General features: G+C 30.7%; 1 protein-coding gene across 1 annotated transcript in view; it reads right to left on the bottom strand.

Moving 5' to 3' along the window:
- Positions 1-15301, bottom strand: part of LOC106461846 (eukaryotic peptide chain release factor GTP-binding subunit ERF3A-like) — a 42175-nt gene that overhangs the window by 16068 nt on the left and 10806 nt on the right. The window contains exons 3-7 of the mRNA XM_022388922.1: positions 14836-14994; positions 13938-13971; positions 10542-10650; positions 8172-8321; positions 6597-6751 (exon numbers count right to left, since the gene is read on the bottom strand). Of these exons, the coding sequence (XP_022244630.1) occupies positions 6597-6751; positions 8172-8321; positions 10542-10650; positions 13938-13971; positions 14836-14994 (607 nt within the window). The remainder of the gene's footprint in view (positions 1-6596; positions 6752-8171; positions 8322-10541; positions 10651-13937; positions 13972-14835; positions 14995-15301) is intronic.

Here is a 15301-nt window from a genome sequence, read left to right as displayed (position 1 = left end):
ATGATAAAAATAGGTGTTGCTGAAAGTGAAAGCATAAATGAAAGGAAGTTATAAGACTTACCCCAATCAAAGGTGGATGGATGTGCTTAGAATCGTCATGGGAGGGAGACCGTCAGATGTTATAGTTATAGTGTGGTTGCCAATTGTCAAATAAAAGGCTTTTACTTATACTTTTTAATAGTATAAATATATACTGTGTTGTTGTTGGGCTTAAACTATGATAGAAGTGGTAGGCCAAATGTTTAATGTGTTAGAGTAAGATTAACAGTAGAAAGGTTGATAAGAAAAATTATTTATTCCATCAAAGTGTGTTTCTAAAGTAACTGAATTGGGCTGAGTGTGCTTTGACAAAAGGAACAGAGGATGAGAAGAAAGAAGAACAAACGATTACGGTAACTAGTGCAATAGTAATGGAGAAGGTAGTTCTGCTTGTCAACTGAAATTCTAATGCAAATGAATAGTCATAACTGGACTTTTGACAAGAAGAAGAGAATTATATATATAGTGTCTGTTATCCTATAATCTCTATATATATATTATTTTGAAAACAAGTGAAGTGTGTGCTATTCATTTATCATTGAATTTATTGCTAACAAGTCACAGACACCTACTGTAGAAGAATCAAGTGTTTATAATTCACTGATTTTGAGACTATCGAATGTTGCATGCAATACACTGACGTCGAGAATATAGAGATTTCTGGAAGGCAAGCAGACAATTAAGGAACAAACATATAAATAGTGTGAGATGAGCAGAAACAGCAGACAGGCAGTAGCAGAACAGAGTAAAGTTATGGGCAAGGAAAATTTCAGCATGAAGCTAACCTACAATCGTCTGTTTTTAACTCTTATTATAACAAAATTAAAGAATAAAATATTCACTCACAAAATAAATTAATCAATAATATCTAAACTAAACAGTCTTTTATATCATGACAGACATAATATCTACCTGAAGAAGACACAGTCAGATCATGAAGATAATGAGCAACAAAGGTATTTGGAATAGTTCACATTCCAGCCTGAAAAATCCCCCCAAAGGACAGCACTCAAAGACATGGTGATATGATGAATCTGAAAAGGAGAAATGTTGTGGAGACGGCAACCTTCTAAGAATAAATCTGAATATGCCAGCCTAATGAGTTGATGAAACCAACCAGTTAATGTGACAGAAGATAGATCACTGAAAATGGAAGGGTTTCAGGAAATAAAAAGTTAGGAACATGATGCCCAAAAGGAGTCAGTACCATAAGGAGTGAACTGGACAAAAAAGCCAATCAAGATCAGATGGTGGGAGATGGAAGGTAATGAAAAGGGTGTGAAAGGCACATATTGAACAATAGAACACTGAATTAGATGTTACTAGTAGGAATGATATGTAAAGTACAAACCATCTAAACATACCTAGTTGACAAAGCACTCATTAATGAAATTGAAATTTATTTAGTCTACAAAGTATATAATAATAATGAACAAGTAAACCAACTAAAATGACCTAGAAAACAAAGTAATAATCAATATCTAACTGTCAATAAATTTAAGTTAACTCAGATGACAAAGGACACAAATATCTAACTTACCAAAGTCTGAGCATTGATAACATGAAATACTTTATTCTCCTGTATGTAAAGAAGGACAAAGCCACACAAGGGGCATCTGAGCTATGCCTACCATGGGTACTGCAACCAGGTGTGAAGTGTACAAGTCAAAAAACTTACCACCAATCTACTGGGAGATCTGAAAGCCATAGGAAGAAAGATAACCAGAACAAATCTTCATCAAAGTGAAGAATATGAAAGAATGGCAACAGGAGCAGGAAAAAGAAAACTAGCAAAATCACCCTCGTCTTGAACATACAGAAAAAATTGAATATGCATCGACCTGAGTAACCAGCTGTAAAAAAAAAGGTGTAAACGAAATCTCCTAAAGAAGTGTAGTGTGTGACAGACCAAAATAAGAAGGTGCCCTAAAAAGAGAGTCCAAATTGTCTTCTCCTTGATTGTATTCTTCCTCAGCAATATAGTCAGGTTGAAAAAGAGAAGAAATCACAGGCCAAACATATGAATCTAGCTCCCTGCGAATTAAGATCTGTACCTCCTCTGCAGATAAAGTCCAACCTGATTCCTGGGATGTCATATCAGCTAGTGTTGTCGACACATTGAATCGCAAATTCATATCAAATTCTTGTAGAATTTGGTAACAAGAAACAAATGCAAGAAAAATGTCGTTAAAACAATAGAATGCAAGCACAGTAAAAGAAAACTGTTGAAAAAATTTAAATGGCATATAAACATAGTCATAAATGGAACCCACATGCAAAAATACATGTCTAAACAAAGCTTTGCCACTCAAGAAAGTGACGATTCAGTGGGAATAGTAGAGGGAGTTAGCTGCACTAATACAGGTGGTGCAATACTATTGGTGGAGAGTAGTCACATGATGTGTTCTAAAATGCACAAAATTGATGAGGTATATAAACTGGTGCACTGAGCACAACAATTTTTTTGCAATGTTTAAAGGGAAGAAAAAAAGATTGAGACAGTTTTGTGTGAGAATAAGTAAGACTGTATCAGAAAACAGAAGTTCTCATATGTATGAACAAACCTGGGATTTTTTTAATAGTTTCTTTTGACTATGTTTTTGTTTGTGATAATGATTTTGTGTTATGTAGGTTTTAAAAATAAAAGAATATTCTTATATGAGAAAACACAATTTAAGAATACTCAGGGTTAGCAAGTACAATAAGCTACGAGTTCTGCAATGGCAAGCTATTCACATGATAGGAAAGCTTTTTTACTTGTGCATATTAGTAAATTTTATTACTACTCAAACAATACATACAAGTCAAAAAATTCCTTAGTTATGGAAATTAAGGAGGAATTCAGCAGAACCAAAAATATAGCCTATATCAGGGTAGGCCTAGGATACAAGTGCAAGTTAGTTCTACCAGTCAGCACTTTTACTGTTAATCAGTGTTTTATGCTGTTTTCGTGGCTACATAGCTACTTCAATAGGTAAAGATAAATAATAAACAGAAATAACTGATGAAAATAAAACAAATACAGGGATGGCTAATATAAATCCTTCAAAAACAATGCAAACAGTCTACTACACTGTGTGCCTGTGCTATTATATAGGGATGATACAAATGCCATCTCTACTATCTTGTTTGCATTGTTTTTGAAGGATTGGTATTAGCCACCCCTACATTTACTTCCTTTTTTGAATTTTTTTTCTCTTTTCTTGCTTTTTTTTAAGGCAGTATTTCAATAGACATAGGAAGGTTGTATTTATAAACAAGCTCAAAATACAATGAGGTTCCAACTTTAATATTTATCGTTTATCTATTATCAGCTAGTAAATCCTGTTACACTCTGTACTTAAGCTTTTCAAGGAACACAATTTATGTAAGGAAGCTAATTTCAAGAGGTAATGATAACATTGTTTACACTAGAATTATGATTTTTGTTTTTTTAATTACTACCAGTTATTAATAATAATACTTATAAAAGCAGATACTCCATTTGAAACTGTCACCTCAGTGAAACTGGTTGACACTTTTGTTTTGGTTTTTGAGTTATCATGTAATAAAGAAGAAGTAGAAGAAAGAAGAAATTCAAAGTTTTTGTTATGATATTTACAAACATTCACAGAACTTGTGGCTCAGTCATTAGATATTGATATAAAAGAAAACACTGTATAGTATTATAAAGTTCTGATAACCTATTGAGATATTTCAAATACTATTTTGATGAGCAATTCGAGCCATCCCTACATAGGCAGTGCTATTGCATGCCTGATATACGAGATGGAGTTTCTGATCACTAATAATCCATGACCAAAGGCACACAATAAAAAAAAACACCAAGATAAAAGGAAGTATTTTTTAATGTTTCACAACCTACACAAATACTAAATCCAATTTTCTATATTTTTTTATCAAAGTACATACTATTTTGAAAGTGTTTACCAAATTTCATGCAATTAGGGTGACCATTTTAAGTGTTAGAAAAAACAAAACAAAAGGGTGACAAAATGTCAACTTACTGGTCTGGATAAAGTTAAAGGGCAGGTTAAAATTGGAAACTTTAAATGATCCTTAATTAGAAAAAGTGTGTTGTACTTGAAATTTAGTTTTCAACATAGAACCTTCTTATAATTTGGAAAGTCAGTCAAGAGCTTAAAAATAGTTTTGCTAATTTTCTTACTTTTTTAAGGTAGTGAGGGTAAGAGAATTTTTGATTTCAAAAGTGGTTTAAAGTTTTAAGCTAACAGAAAAAAACACACCAAAAAACTATAAAGTTGCTTACTTCAGGCTGATGATTAATAATATATTTTTGGCTTATATATATACGTTACATTTTTGGCACAAGGCTACTCAAAGTCTATCTGCATTAGCTGTCCTTAATTTGCAAGTGATAGACTATAGGAAAGGCAGCTAGTCAACACCACCCACTGCTAACTATTGGGTTACTGTTGTTGCTGATATACCAATGAATAGTGGTATTAACCATTACCTGGTAATACTCCAATGGCTAAAAGAGTAAACATGTTTGGTGAAAGGTTTTGATCCCAAGAACCACATATTGCTAGTCCAGTACCCTAACAACCAGGCCCTTAAAAAAAACTAAGATCTATGGTTTGTCCAAGAATTGATATGAATGTGCTCTAGTGAGGCCATGGATTATCCCAAGTAAATACAAATTGATTCTAACAATTCTATAGTAAAATTAAAACAGATAAAATTGGATGTGATTAAAAACAAGCACTAAAATAATGTTTAACATTTCTTTGATGACATCATTACCAGGAACAGCATGGAAGTGAGTGAATTGCTATAAATACAATTCATGTGAAGTTCCAGTGACATAAATATAAGAGGACACCAAGACGTTATTTAAAAGAAGGCTCAATTGTAAAGTGAACAGAGCTTCTTTTGTTTTTTGTAAAGTTTATTAGTTCCCTAGGTATGATTTTAGTATTATTAAAGTCTGTTTTATGTGACTCAACTCACTGATGTTCAAATACACACGAAAAGGAATGAAAAAATTCTTTCAGCTGTACTCCTAATTCATGACCTGTTTCTTCTATATTAAAATATGGACAACTTGGCAAGTATATCCAAGTGTTGGTATTTTTGGATACTTAACTAAAATTAAAGGTAGATAGCATTTGATATGATTCTATACTGAACTTAACTGGCTGTAATATCTGCTAGCAACATTGTCCAATTTTCTTATTAGTATCTGAATTTAGAATCAGATGGAATAAAAGGAATACAGCAATAAATGGGTCCAACATTCAGATTATTGCTACTTGGAGACAAATTTATATTTAAAAAAATCTGAACTACTTCAGGATATTTATTAACTTGTATGAAGTGTGTTTTAATGAGCTGAATTTCTTGTTCCAAGCTTTGTGCACCAGTACAAATAATCTTTATTTTAAGCATTAAAATAAAAAGGCAATTGGTTATTAGTTTTTATATTTCAAAGTATGTTGCATTGTTAATAAGCTCAGAAAAGGAGTTTTCAGATATTTCTGAATAATTATCAGCAAATGTCATATATCATCCAATAATAAGGGGTGTATAACCCAGTATAGAGAACTACCATTTCCATTTGAATCATAAACATACTAGAGAAACAGCATATATTGGATTGCCTACATGTAGTCCAGATAAAAGAAACTATTTCAATTTTATTTAAATAAAGATTAGTCTCTCACTAACAGTAACCTTAATGTTAGACTCACTTATTGCTGTAGTCCTTTAATTCCACTGTTTCACAAAAACTTGGTACCAGATTGCTAACAAATACAAGATGCTACAACCCGTTAAGTTCATCAAAGAATAAGGTCAGATACTACCTACTCTTAATTTCAGACAAATATTCCAGTGAACCACTAACACTTCAGTGTATTTACCAAGTTTATCATCTTTACTTCTATATTGTGGGATAGATCATGAATTAAGTTATTTTTTTTTATCAAGATCACCTTTACTTCTATATTGGGGGATTTCTTATAAAATTTGTTATTCAAGCATCTAAGTATTTTTTAATGCTTAATTCTTAAGCTTTACATATTTATATATATATAATTAAATGTAAATTCATGAGAGAAAAAAAATTCACACCCACAATACAAACATCCAAGACCAGGGCACAAACCATAAGGTGAAATGTGCCCTGGTTTTTAAAGGTATTGGCAAAAGGCATTCCAGCCCCCAATATGACGTGTGGACATAAATACCAAGATGTTAAGGTATTACTATACTAAGCTCAACCAATATGATAAGTACAGCTCCTATCCTCCATCCTGATTGGTATTCTTTACAAACAGACATTGCAATTTCCATTTCTAACCTTGAGAAGATATCAGTGAACAATTTTTTAATAATTAAATAATGTGCAGAGCAAAACTAAAAACATACAGTTGTCCTTGAAAAAAGAAAGTACATGCATTCAAATTAATTATCTATAAAATGCAATGCACAGCCAAAAAAAAAAAAAGTGGGGGGGGGGGAGAGAATTACAAAATTAATAATAAAAAAAATCTTAATTCAACATAAATTATAAACTAATATTACATATTTACCTATCTTCAGACCATTCAACAGTTGGATCATCCATTTTATTCACCAAGATTACTAAATGTTTTACTCCAGCTGTTTTTGCTAACATGGCATGTTCTCTGGTTTGGCCTCCCCTTTCAAACCCTGTTTCAAATTCTCCTTTTCTTGCAGAAATTACCTAAAGCAGGTTTTAAAACTTCAAGAATATATGCTTATGTAACAAAAATAATATATTTGTACCTATCACAATTAAACCAATGCATATAAAAAAGGGCTCTTGAATATTTACTGATAAATGTAAAATTAATAATTTGATTACTAACAATCAGGTTATTATTGTGTATTATTAATCCTTAAGTGTATTATTAATCCTTAAAAAGTAAATTTATGTGAAACTGTTGATTAAAGAAAATGCTATTAGTGATAGTAGAAAACTAGACATTACCATCTGTCAGCTTTATACAGCCCAAATTATATATTTACAGTTGGTGTCTTGTTGGTGATAAATTTCAACAATATACAGATAGCACACAATCCATTTGTTTGAAAATAATATATTCAAACCAAGTCAAACATATTTATAAAATTCATTACACTATTGATTACAACAGTTGTATCCAGAGCTTTAAATAATTGTCTCCTTTTTGTCAAAGTCCATACAGGTGGGTTCAATTACTTTAGAACACCCTCTGATAAGACAATTTATTCTTCTCTATCTCTGTTATTACAATACAATTTTGATACTTTCTTTAAAATCACCACTATAATTGTTATTTATCACAGTTATACTCAGAGCTTTAAATAACTATCTTCTTTTCATCAAAGTCCACACAGATGGGTTCAGTTACATTAAAACCCCCTTTGATAAGGCAAATTATTTTTCTCTATCTCTGTTATTACAATACAAGCTGTAAAAACTGAGGCCTAGAACTTTCTACAAACTATAAGACATTATACTGTCAAAATACACAATTGAGTAATTGAGTAATATGACATCAATTAATAAGAACTTTCTACAATAAGAACTTTCTACAAACTATAAGACATTATACTGTCAAAATACACAATTAAGTAATTGATTAATATGACATCAATTAATAACAACTGAACTATGCAACAAATGATTAGTAAACAGTTACTTAAGCAAACTTGCTATAGCTATCACGTATAACAATATTAAATTTACCACTAACGCTTTATAACTATCTCAATCATAGCTCTAGTATTAAATTTAAATGAAACAGTCGTGTACATCTAACACCATCAGCAACATAACTAATGCGAAATGTACTATTAAATCTATTATAGTATTAGTTTTCAAACACTACTGTCAACATACCCAATCGACAAAGTAATGTTATTCTCAAAAAATGAGCCTACAAAGTTTATTAATGCTATTAGTAATATTTAAAACTTGTTATTGTTATTTAAAACACAATCAAGACAATCTGCAGCATTACATTAAAACTGATATTAAAATCAACACAATCAAGATCATACTACAAAATTATATTCAAATAAAAATATTTCAATTTAGATGAAAAGTTCTAAAATATCTGCCAAAAATGTAAAAACAAAAGAAAGAACAAAGTTCTCACCAATACAGCTAAGTCAGCTTGACAGGCCCCACCAATCATGTTAGGAACAAAACTTCGATGCCCAGGAGCATCAAGAAGGGTAAAACGTTTGTGCTCTGTTTCAAAGTAAGCACGTCCAACTTCAACTGTTTTTCCTTTGTCTCTTTCCTCCTGTTTTACAGTGATATAACCAATATAACTAATGCTGTTGTTTTTTATAGTAAAAAAAGTTTATAATATTTATACCTTATGAATTTGTAACATTTTCACATACCCAGTTATTAAGAACTCCACTAAAATTACACACCTCATACATGACGTTTTATCACTCACAAGTTATCAAAGTGGACAAACTAGGTATCAAAAAGGTGATGCAATACATAAACATGTGAATCCCCCATATAAAGGATTTTTAACAAATTTTTTCTGTCATATAAGCAAGTACTCAAAACATATTGTTCCTAGCTCTACTACATTTCTATTTTATTAAAACTCAAGGTTATATGAAATCAAAGGCCATTCTAGTATTCCTTCAATCGTTTCAGCTGGTGAACATTATTAACCTTTCCATTACAGGCTGGGTGGAATCCATCCAGCTCGTAACCATGAGAGTAATTATACTATGATTTTTGATAATGTATGCACATCTTTACCAAATTTACCGGTTATTGGTAAACATTACAAGGTTTTCATACACAAAACATCAGGTTTGTAAATTAAGTATCAAGACTTTTTAATTACAGATTTTCTCGTCAACCTCTTTGTTTCAGAAAGTTGACTATCAAACATGCAAAGTAATTTTGATTTTTAAGATTAAAAATGCTTTAATACATTAGAACATTTTCAAATTTCACATGCAAAATGTAATCTCCACATGATTATACATTTTTTTTAGAAAAACATATTCTATTTGTTATTTTCACTACTGTGTTACTATATGTGTTGGTTTGATTTGACAGACTTTGTAACCTCAATAAAAAATTAAGAAAAAATATAAATTATGCTTTTTTTCATTCTAGACTACAAATTATAACACAAAAATCAAATGTTTAGTCTACATAGCTTAAACCTCATAACATTATACATTTATTATACTGATCTTCCAGCCGAGCCTGGTTAACAATACAAAAGTTACGATGATGTGGCACATGTGTTACCATATCCAATAATACACAACTCCCCTTTAGTCTTTACAAATTAGCTGTCTTGGTTGTGTTTTAGTGGACTAGTATTTTGTAAAATACAGTCACATTTCAATTAGTATACACTATATATGTATATACATTATCACTATTTACAAATAAATTCTTAAACTTATTTTTCTTACAACATGGAACAGTAAATAAAGAAGTAAAGCAAACAATTATCTCTTCTTGTTATGACCTTTGTACTTGTCTGCCATTTGTCATAGGTTTCTAAGTATTATGAAATTTCCCACATGGAGGATGTGAACAGAAATTTTTTTTAGGTTTTATATATACATTTTAAATAACCAGAAAAATCATAATATCGATACCACAGAATTCCATTATAATTTATCAAGCGTAGTAACTAAGCTGTATTTGGGTTTAAAAAAATATTCAATTTTGAGTCCACTAAAGACTTACCCTTATCATTTGAAATCTTGTACGAAAAGAACGAAGTTATTACAATAACACACCAAAATACTGAGAAAACCACTAGGGGGACATTCTGAGCTTTTGCTTGGTTATTCATGTCGTATATTGAAGTAAGGGACCTTTCCAAAAATAGAAAGAGGTGGGCAGAGGGTCACTGTGTTTGATTCAGTACATGAGCGATATCTTAGCAAATAGAAAAGATAAGAGATTCTTATCAATATTGGTAGTTTGAGTTCCTAATTCATACAAAACTGTAGATTTTGTATTTTGACATCACAAGCATCTAATTTGAACCAGTACTGCTTTCAACATACCATGTGGCACACAAAAATTGATTTTATCTATGTTTTTTTCATATTTACTTTTATATTAAGAAATTAACTAACATATAATCCTAAGTTTTGAATTATAATCTACAATTTGATACCAAACTTACTGACATAAATTCATAAAATATGACATGGCCTTTGACATGTGACTTGTCAAGATAGGGTTGATAACCAAAACTGAAACAGTACACAAAGGGCTAGATTTAACAAATGTAGTTACAGAGTTTGACAAAAACTAAAAATATCCTTTTCACTCTCAGGAATATTCAAAATATTGATGAAAACATCTCACTTACATATTTACTAAATAACAAATTTATCAGAAACTCATCTTGTCTTTCTTGTGTGTAGAATTTTCCATCAACAGTCATTAAAACACAGCTTTTATTCTACCACAAATGAATTTTGTTAATTTATAAACACAACTCTATAGTAAACCTCACCTGGTTGGTATCTAAAGCCCACGATAAATACCAAGATTCTCGGTTTTTCTCCTTGGCTTCTCTTTCATACTTCTCAAGGGTTCGCTTATCAACCATACCAGTCAAATAACTGTCATTACAGATAAATAAGTGCTATAGAAACTGCCTATCAGAACTAATTTTCTAGAAATAGGTGAGAATCAATTTTTCTTATTAAAAAATTGCTCACCAAATAATTCATAGATTATAACAAGAATCATATTGCAACTTACAAACTATAAGTATTTTATGGTAGAAAATAGTACACTGATTCCATGATCTCAATTAAACTAAGCTTTATAATAAGTTATTAAAAGCAATTTCCTAATCCTCACATATTAATTCTCAAGTGTCCTTCTCTACCCTCCCATACTGACTAAAAGGTTTAGACAAGTGCTGTCTACATATGTGGGAAATTCAACAAAAACTATAAGCTTTGTTTTGACTACTTCTACTTTTACCTCTGCTCTCTAATACCTATCAACATTTTAACTTTTCTTTCAGTTATCACTTAATAGATTACATCAATGTTGAAAGATTCATTTGCTTAAACAAATGGGCTTGTACATCTGTCACTATGCAGCATCATCTTGAATATTGCACAGAAGTTCATCAAATTTAATTGATGAGTGAGCAGAGAAATCTTCAAAGCAGCAGCCTTTCCTTATTTTTTAACAAGCTATAATAAAAGGTAAACCAAACTCGACATAATATTTGTTTAAGCCTATACTATTATTATAATCACAGAACTCGATATATTAGCCATGTAATGTTGTACGGTACAGTTCATACAACTACATTAGTAAGGTTTTCATTTATAAAGCTGTACCTTTAATATGAAGGATACAGCAAGTCAAATCTTCATAATGTCCAGCCTTATGTAATGAAAATTGTTTTTTTTTCTTGCTTTAAATGAAATTTCTTGGCAAATGCCTAATGTTACTTCTCTTGTTAGCTCTAAGGCCTATTTAGTGCTCTTAATATTAAACCTTACTTATGGTATAGTCTTCTTGAACATAATCTAAGCAAGGTTAAGAAGCATCAATACTGAGATTTTTATTTGAAATAATCATTTTGATGAGAGGAACTAATTTTGATTGGATCAAAAACTTTTGACTGTGAAGCTAAAGGCACTCAGCTCAACTACATTAGTAATGTAAGTTATACAAATAAATTTAGTTGGCATATTGGATTGGTATACACTATTGAACCTAGAACATCACAGTGTTAATGTGTTACATCATTATATTATTACTCATATCGTATCATATTGTATTTGATGCTATTTGCCCTCCTTCACAATTTGGGAAAACTATTCCAACAATATATTGTCAATAGCTACTTTACAGTTGGAAGCCAATGAATGAAATATATTTGCAAAAAAACCCAACAACTTCAAGGAAAGAAATACCAGAAACTAATGAATTTCATTAACATTAGACTTGAACTTCTAGTTTCACCAGGCAAAATAGTTATTTTGCCTTCTAGTTTCATAGGTAGTTCACTTAAGGTGCAACAACATTTCAAAGATGCAATGGCAACAGTTGAAAAATTTGGGAAACCCAATATATTTTATTACATTTATGTGCAGTAGATAATCTAAAAGCTTGGGATAGAGTAGAAAAAAGTCCAAATAAAGTTAGTGTCTCACCTCACACTTTAACAACTTTGAAGACATTTGTTAAAGGGGGATGTAGTTTGAAAAATTTCAGCTTATGTATCTATAATAAGAGTTTCAGAAAAAAGGTTTACCTCGTATACATATGATCATAATACTCAATAATGAATATAAACCACGTGGTGAGTAAGCCAACAATAACACAGTAAATGCAGAAATCCCTGATTTAACAACTAATGCATGCATATTTGATATAGTAAAATCATGTATGATTCATAGTCTATATTGTGAAATAAATCCATTCTCAGTACATACAGAAAATGAAAATGGATATCTTCCATACAAAAGAAGAAATAATGGGAAAAAATTCAAATTATATTCAGAAGTAGATAATTGCTGGATTGCATAATTCAACCCCCTTTTATATACATAAAATACAATGCCCATATCAATGCTGAAGTTTGTTCAAGTGTTAAAGGTGTAAAGTACCTTTTAGAATGGAATGAAATAAATAATTTGAAATGATGGCCAAAAATATACCATAATAAGGTTAGCTGTCTATTTTCCAATGGTACAACAATTATTTTTTTTATTGTCAGCCAAAAAGAGCAAGCATTAATGAAAAATCTGACTAGAGAACAACATTAGCTGCATGGTTTATGCTACAAAGAAATTCTTCCACAAAGAATGTCTCATATATAAACATACCAAATCATTAAATGTGGGAAAAATCCAATAAAGCTTGGAAGCAAATATAAATAAGTTAGGTGCAAGTCTTCTCTAATTTAATGGGATGATGCATCAACAGTAGAAAGGAGTGGCTGAGATGGCTTGGATAGACTACTTAGAGATTTCATCAAAAGAAACAAACTGTTTGGAAACAACATTATTGTATTTTGCAGGGATTTCAGGCAAATGCTACCAGTTGTCAGACATAGACCTAACTCTACAATAGTTACAGCATCGATAAAATTTTCAAAGTTTTTGCCAAAAGTAAAAAAACTGAGAATAGCAAAAAAATATGAAAACTGGAATAAAACAACAAGAGTTCAGTAAATGATCACTAAATATGGGAAATGGACAAATTCCTCCATAACCAGAAGATTGTTTTACAGTATCAAACAAGTACAGTAATATACCAACAGTTTGACCCCTGCAGGCTTACCACCACAAAGATTGATATTAAAAAAAGAAACAACAGGCATGTTGATTAGAAACTTAAAGAAATTTAGTAAACTCATAATACAAAATCTTCACATTAATATGACGGAAAAAAAAGATACTGACTGGTGAGGCCTAATCTACAAGAGTTTTGATCCCAAGAATTGATTTGTGGCTATCTGATTCAACAATGCAATTTAACAACAAGTGAAGGCAGTTTCCAATAAGAATCACTTTTGCAATGACTATCAATAAAGCTCAAGGCTAAACATTACAAAATAGGACTAGATTTATCACAAACAACTTTCAGCTATGGCCCAATTATATTGCATTTTCAAGAGTCAGAAATTTTAAAGATATCAAAGTTAAAACTTCACAAAATAACAAACAAGGAAAACTCACTAATAAAAGATATTATAAAAGAAGTGTTGTCTACAAAGAAATTTTGCAGGAATAATAACATACAAACAAATAAGAGAAGGTACTGGAAACAATATTAGCACATTTTACATAGGTAATTCTCATCTTGTAATATTTTCAAAGGAATTTCAAGGTGTGAAAAGATGACTAAATAATGGAACTTAATCAAAATCACTTACAGAAGCTGCCCACCTATGGTTGACTTGCCAGCATCTAAACAAATGAAGAGAATAACAAATGTTCTATACCTTTTATTAGACCCTATAAAAAATTATCACATAATCATGAGAATGTGAAAATGACTGTTCTTTGAAAAATACTTAAAGGGCATTAGTTTTATGCAATATTGCATGCTTAATCGTAGGCTGCCTTTTGGGTCCATTTGAGCAAGTCAATTTATGGGCAGTCTGTTAAGCCTAGTTCATTTGATCTAAATTCATGATTTTTCTCTTAAATGTTTTTAATTCTAAACAAGCTTAAAAAACAGATCAAAGAGCCAAATATTGAATAAAAACAAAACAAATGAGTAACAATATATCATATAATAAAAAGTGTTCAAAAATCTGGCATATCATGCTTTGCAATAGAAAATATAAATATCTTTGTTGTCATGCATAAAAAACTAAATTGTATACCACTATGATTAAGGAACCACCACTTAAATATATCCAAGGTTAAATAAATAATAGTGTATAAACTAAAGTATCAATATTCACTGACAGGTTTTTTAGTATTTAGGATTTGAATGTCAGGTATATCAATAGAAAGCTATTGTAGTGCTTATTAGTTTTATATTTTTTACACCTATAAAAGTGCAATAAGAAAACTTATTACAATATCAGCAAGAAATTGATTGAAAAAAACTAAGTATTTTTTTACTCTCATGCTAAATCCTGTTTTGAGGTACATTAGAGGCAATATTCAATAAATCACTTGCTTATATGAATAATACATTTGGTAATAGGTTTTTTGTTTTTCATTCAGACTTTTATTTCCTTTTTATTTAGAAAATGTGAATAAAAATATAGTCCACAAGAAAAAAATACCTAACATATATAATATCAACTTGACACCTACCTACATGACCAATAAATACAATATTAACATGTTCTTTCCTTATTCTCTGTTCTTCATCTTTAGGTTTCTTTTTCTTTGGCTTTGGGGTGGACTGAGGTTCCAAAGTTTCATCATCATCTACTGCTTCAATGTTATTTGTCTCATCTACATCTTCCCAATCTGAAACATTTAAAAGTTAACATTTTCTTAAATCGAAAATGTATTTCCAATAATACACACCTCCTCTCACACTACAACTATTATTCAATTGCTAGGGTTTCCTTCCTTTGCCCATCTAAGCATTGGTCTGATTTTTTTCTTGCTTGCTCCAGTCTTTTATTTCCCACTTAATTGCTCTTGGCGATATATGTTTCATGACACTCTCCACCTACATCAATGTGCTCTCTATTCTGGAACTGTATATAAGCACCTCAGATAATATTATCACTTTTTCGAGACTGATCCAATCCACAGTCTCTAATATCGG

This window comes from Limulus polyphemus, unplaced genomic scaffold, assembly GCF_000517525.1.
Source record: "Limulus polyphemus unplaced genomic scaffold, Limulus_polyphemus-2.1.2 Scaffold1044, whole genome shotgun sequence".
Lineage (NCBI taxonomy): Eukaryota > Metazoa > Arthropoda > Merostomata > Xiphosura > Limulidae > Limulus > Limulus polyphemus.
The sequence above is the reverse complement of the archived record's forward strand: the minus strand, read 5'-3'. Positions and strand labels throughout refer to the sequence as shown.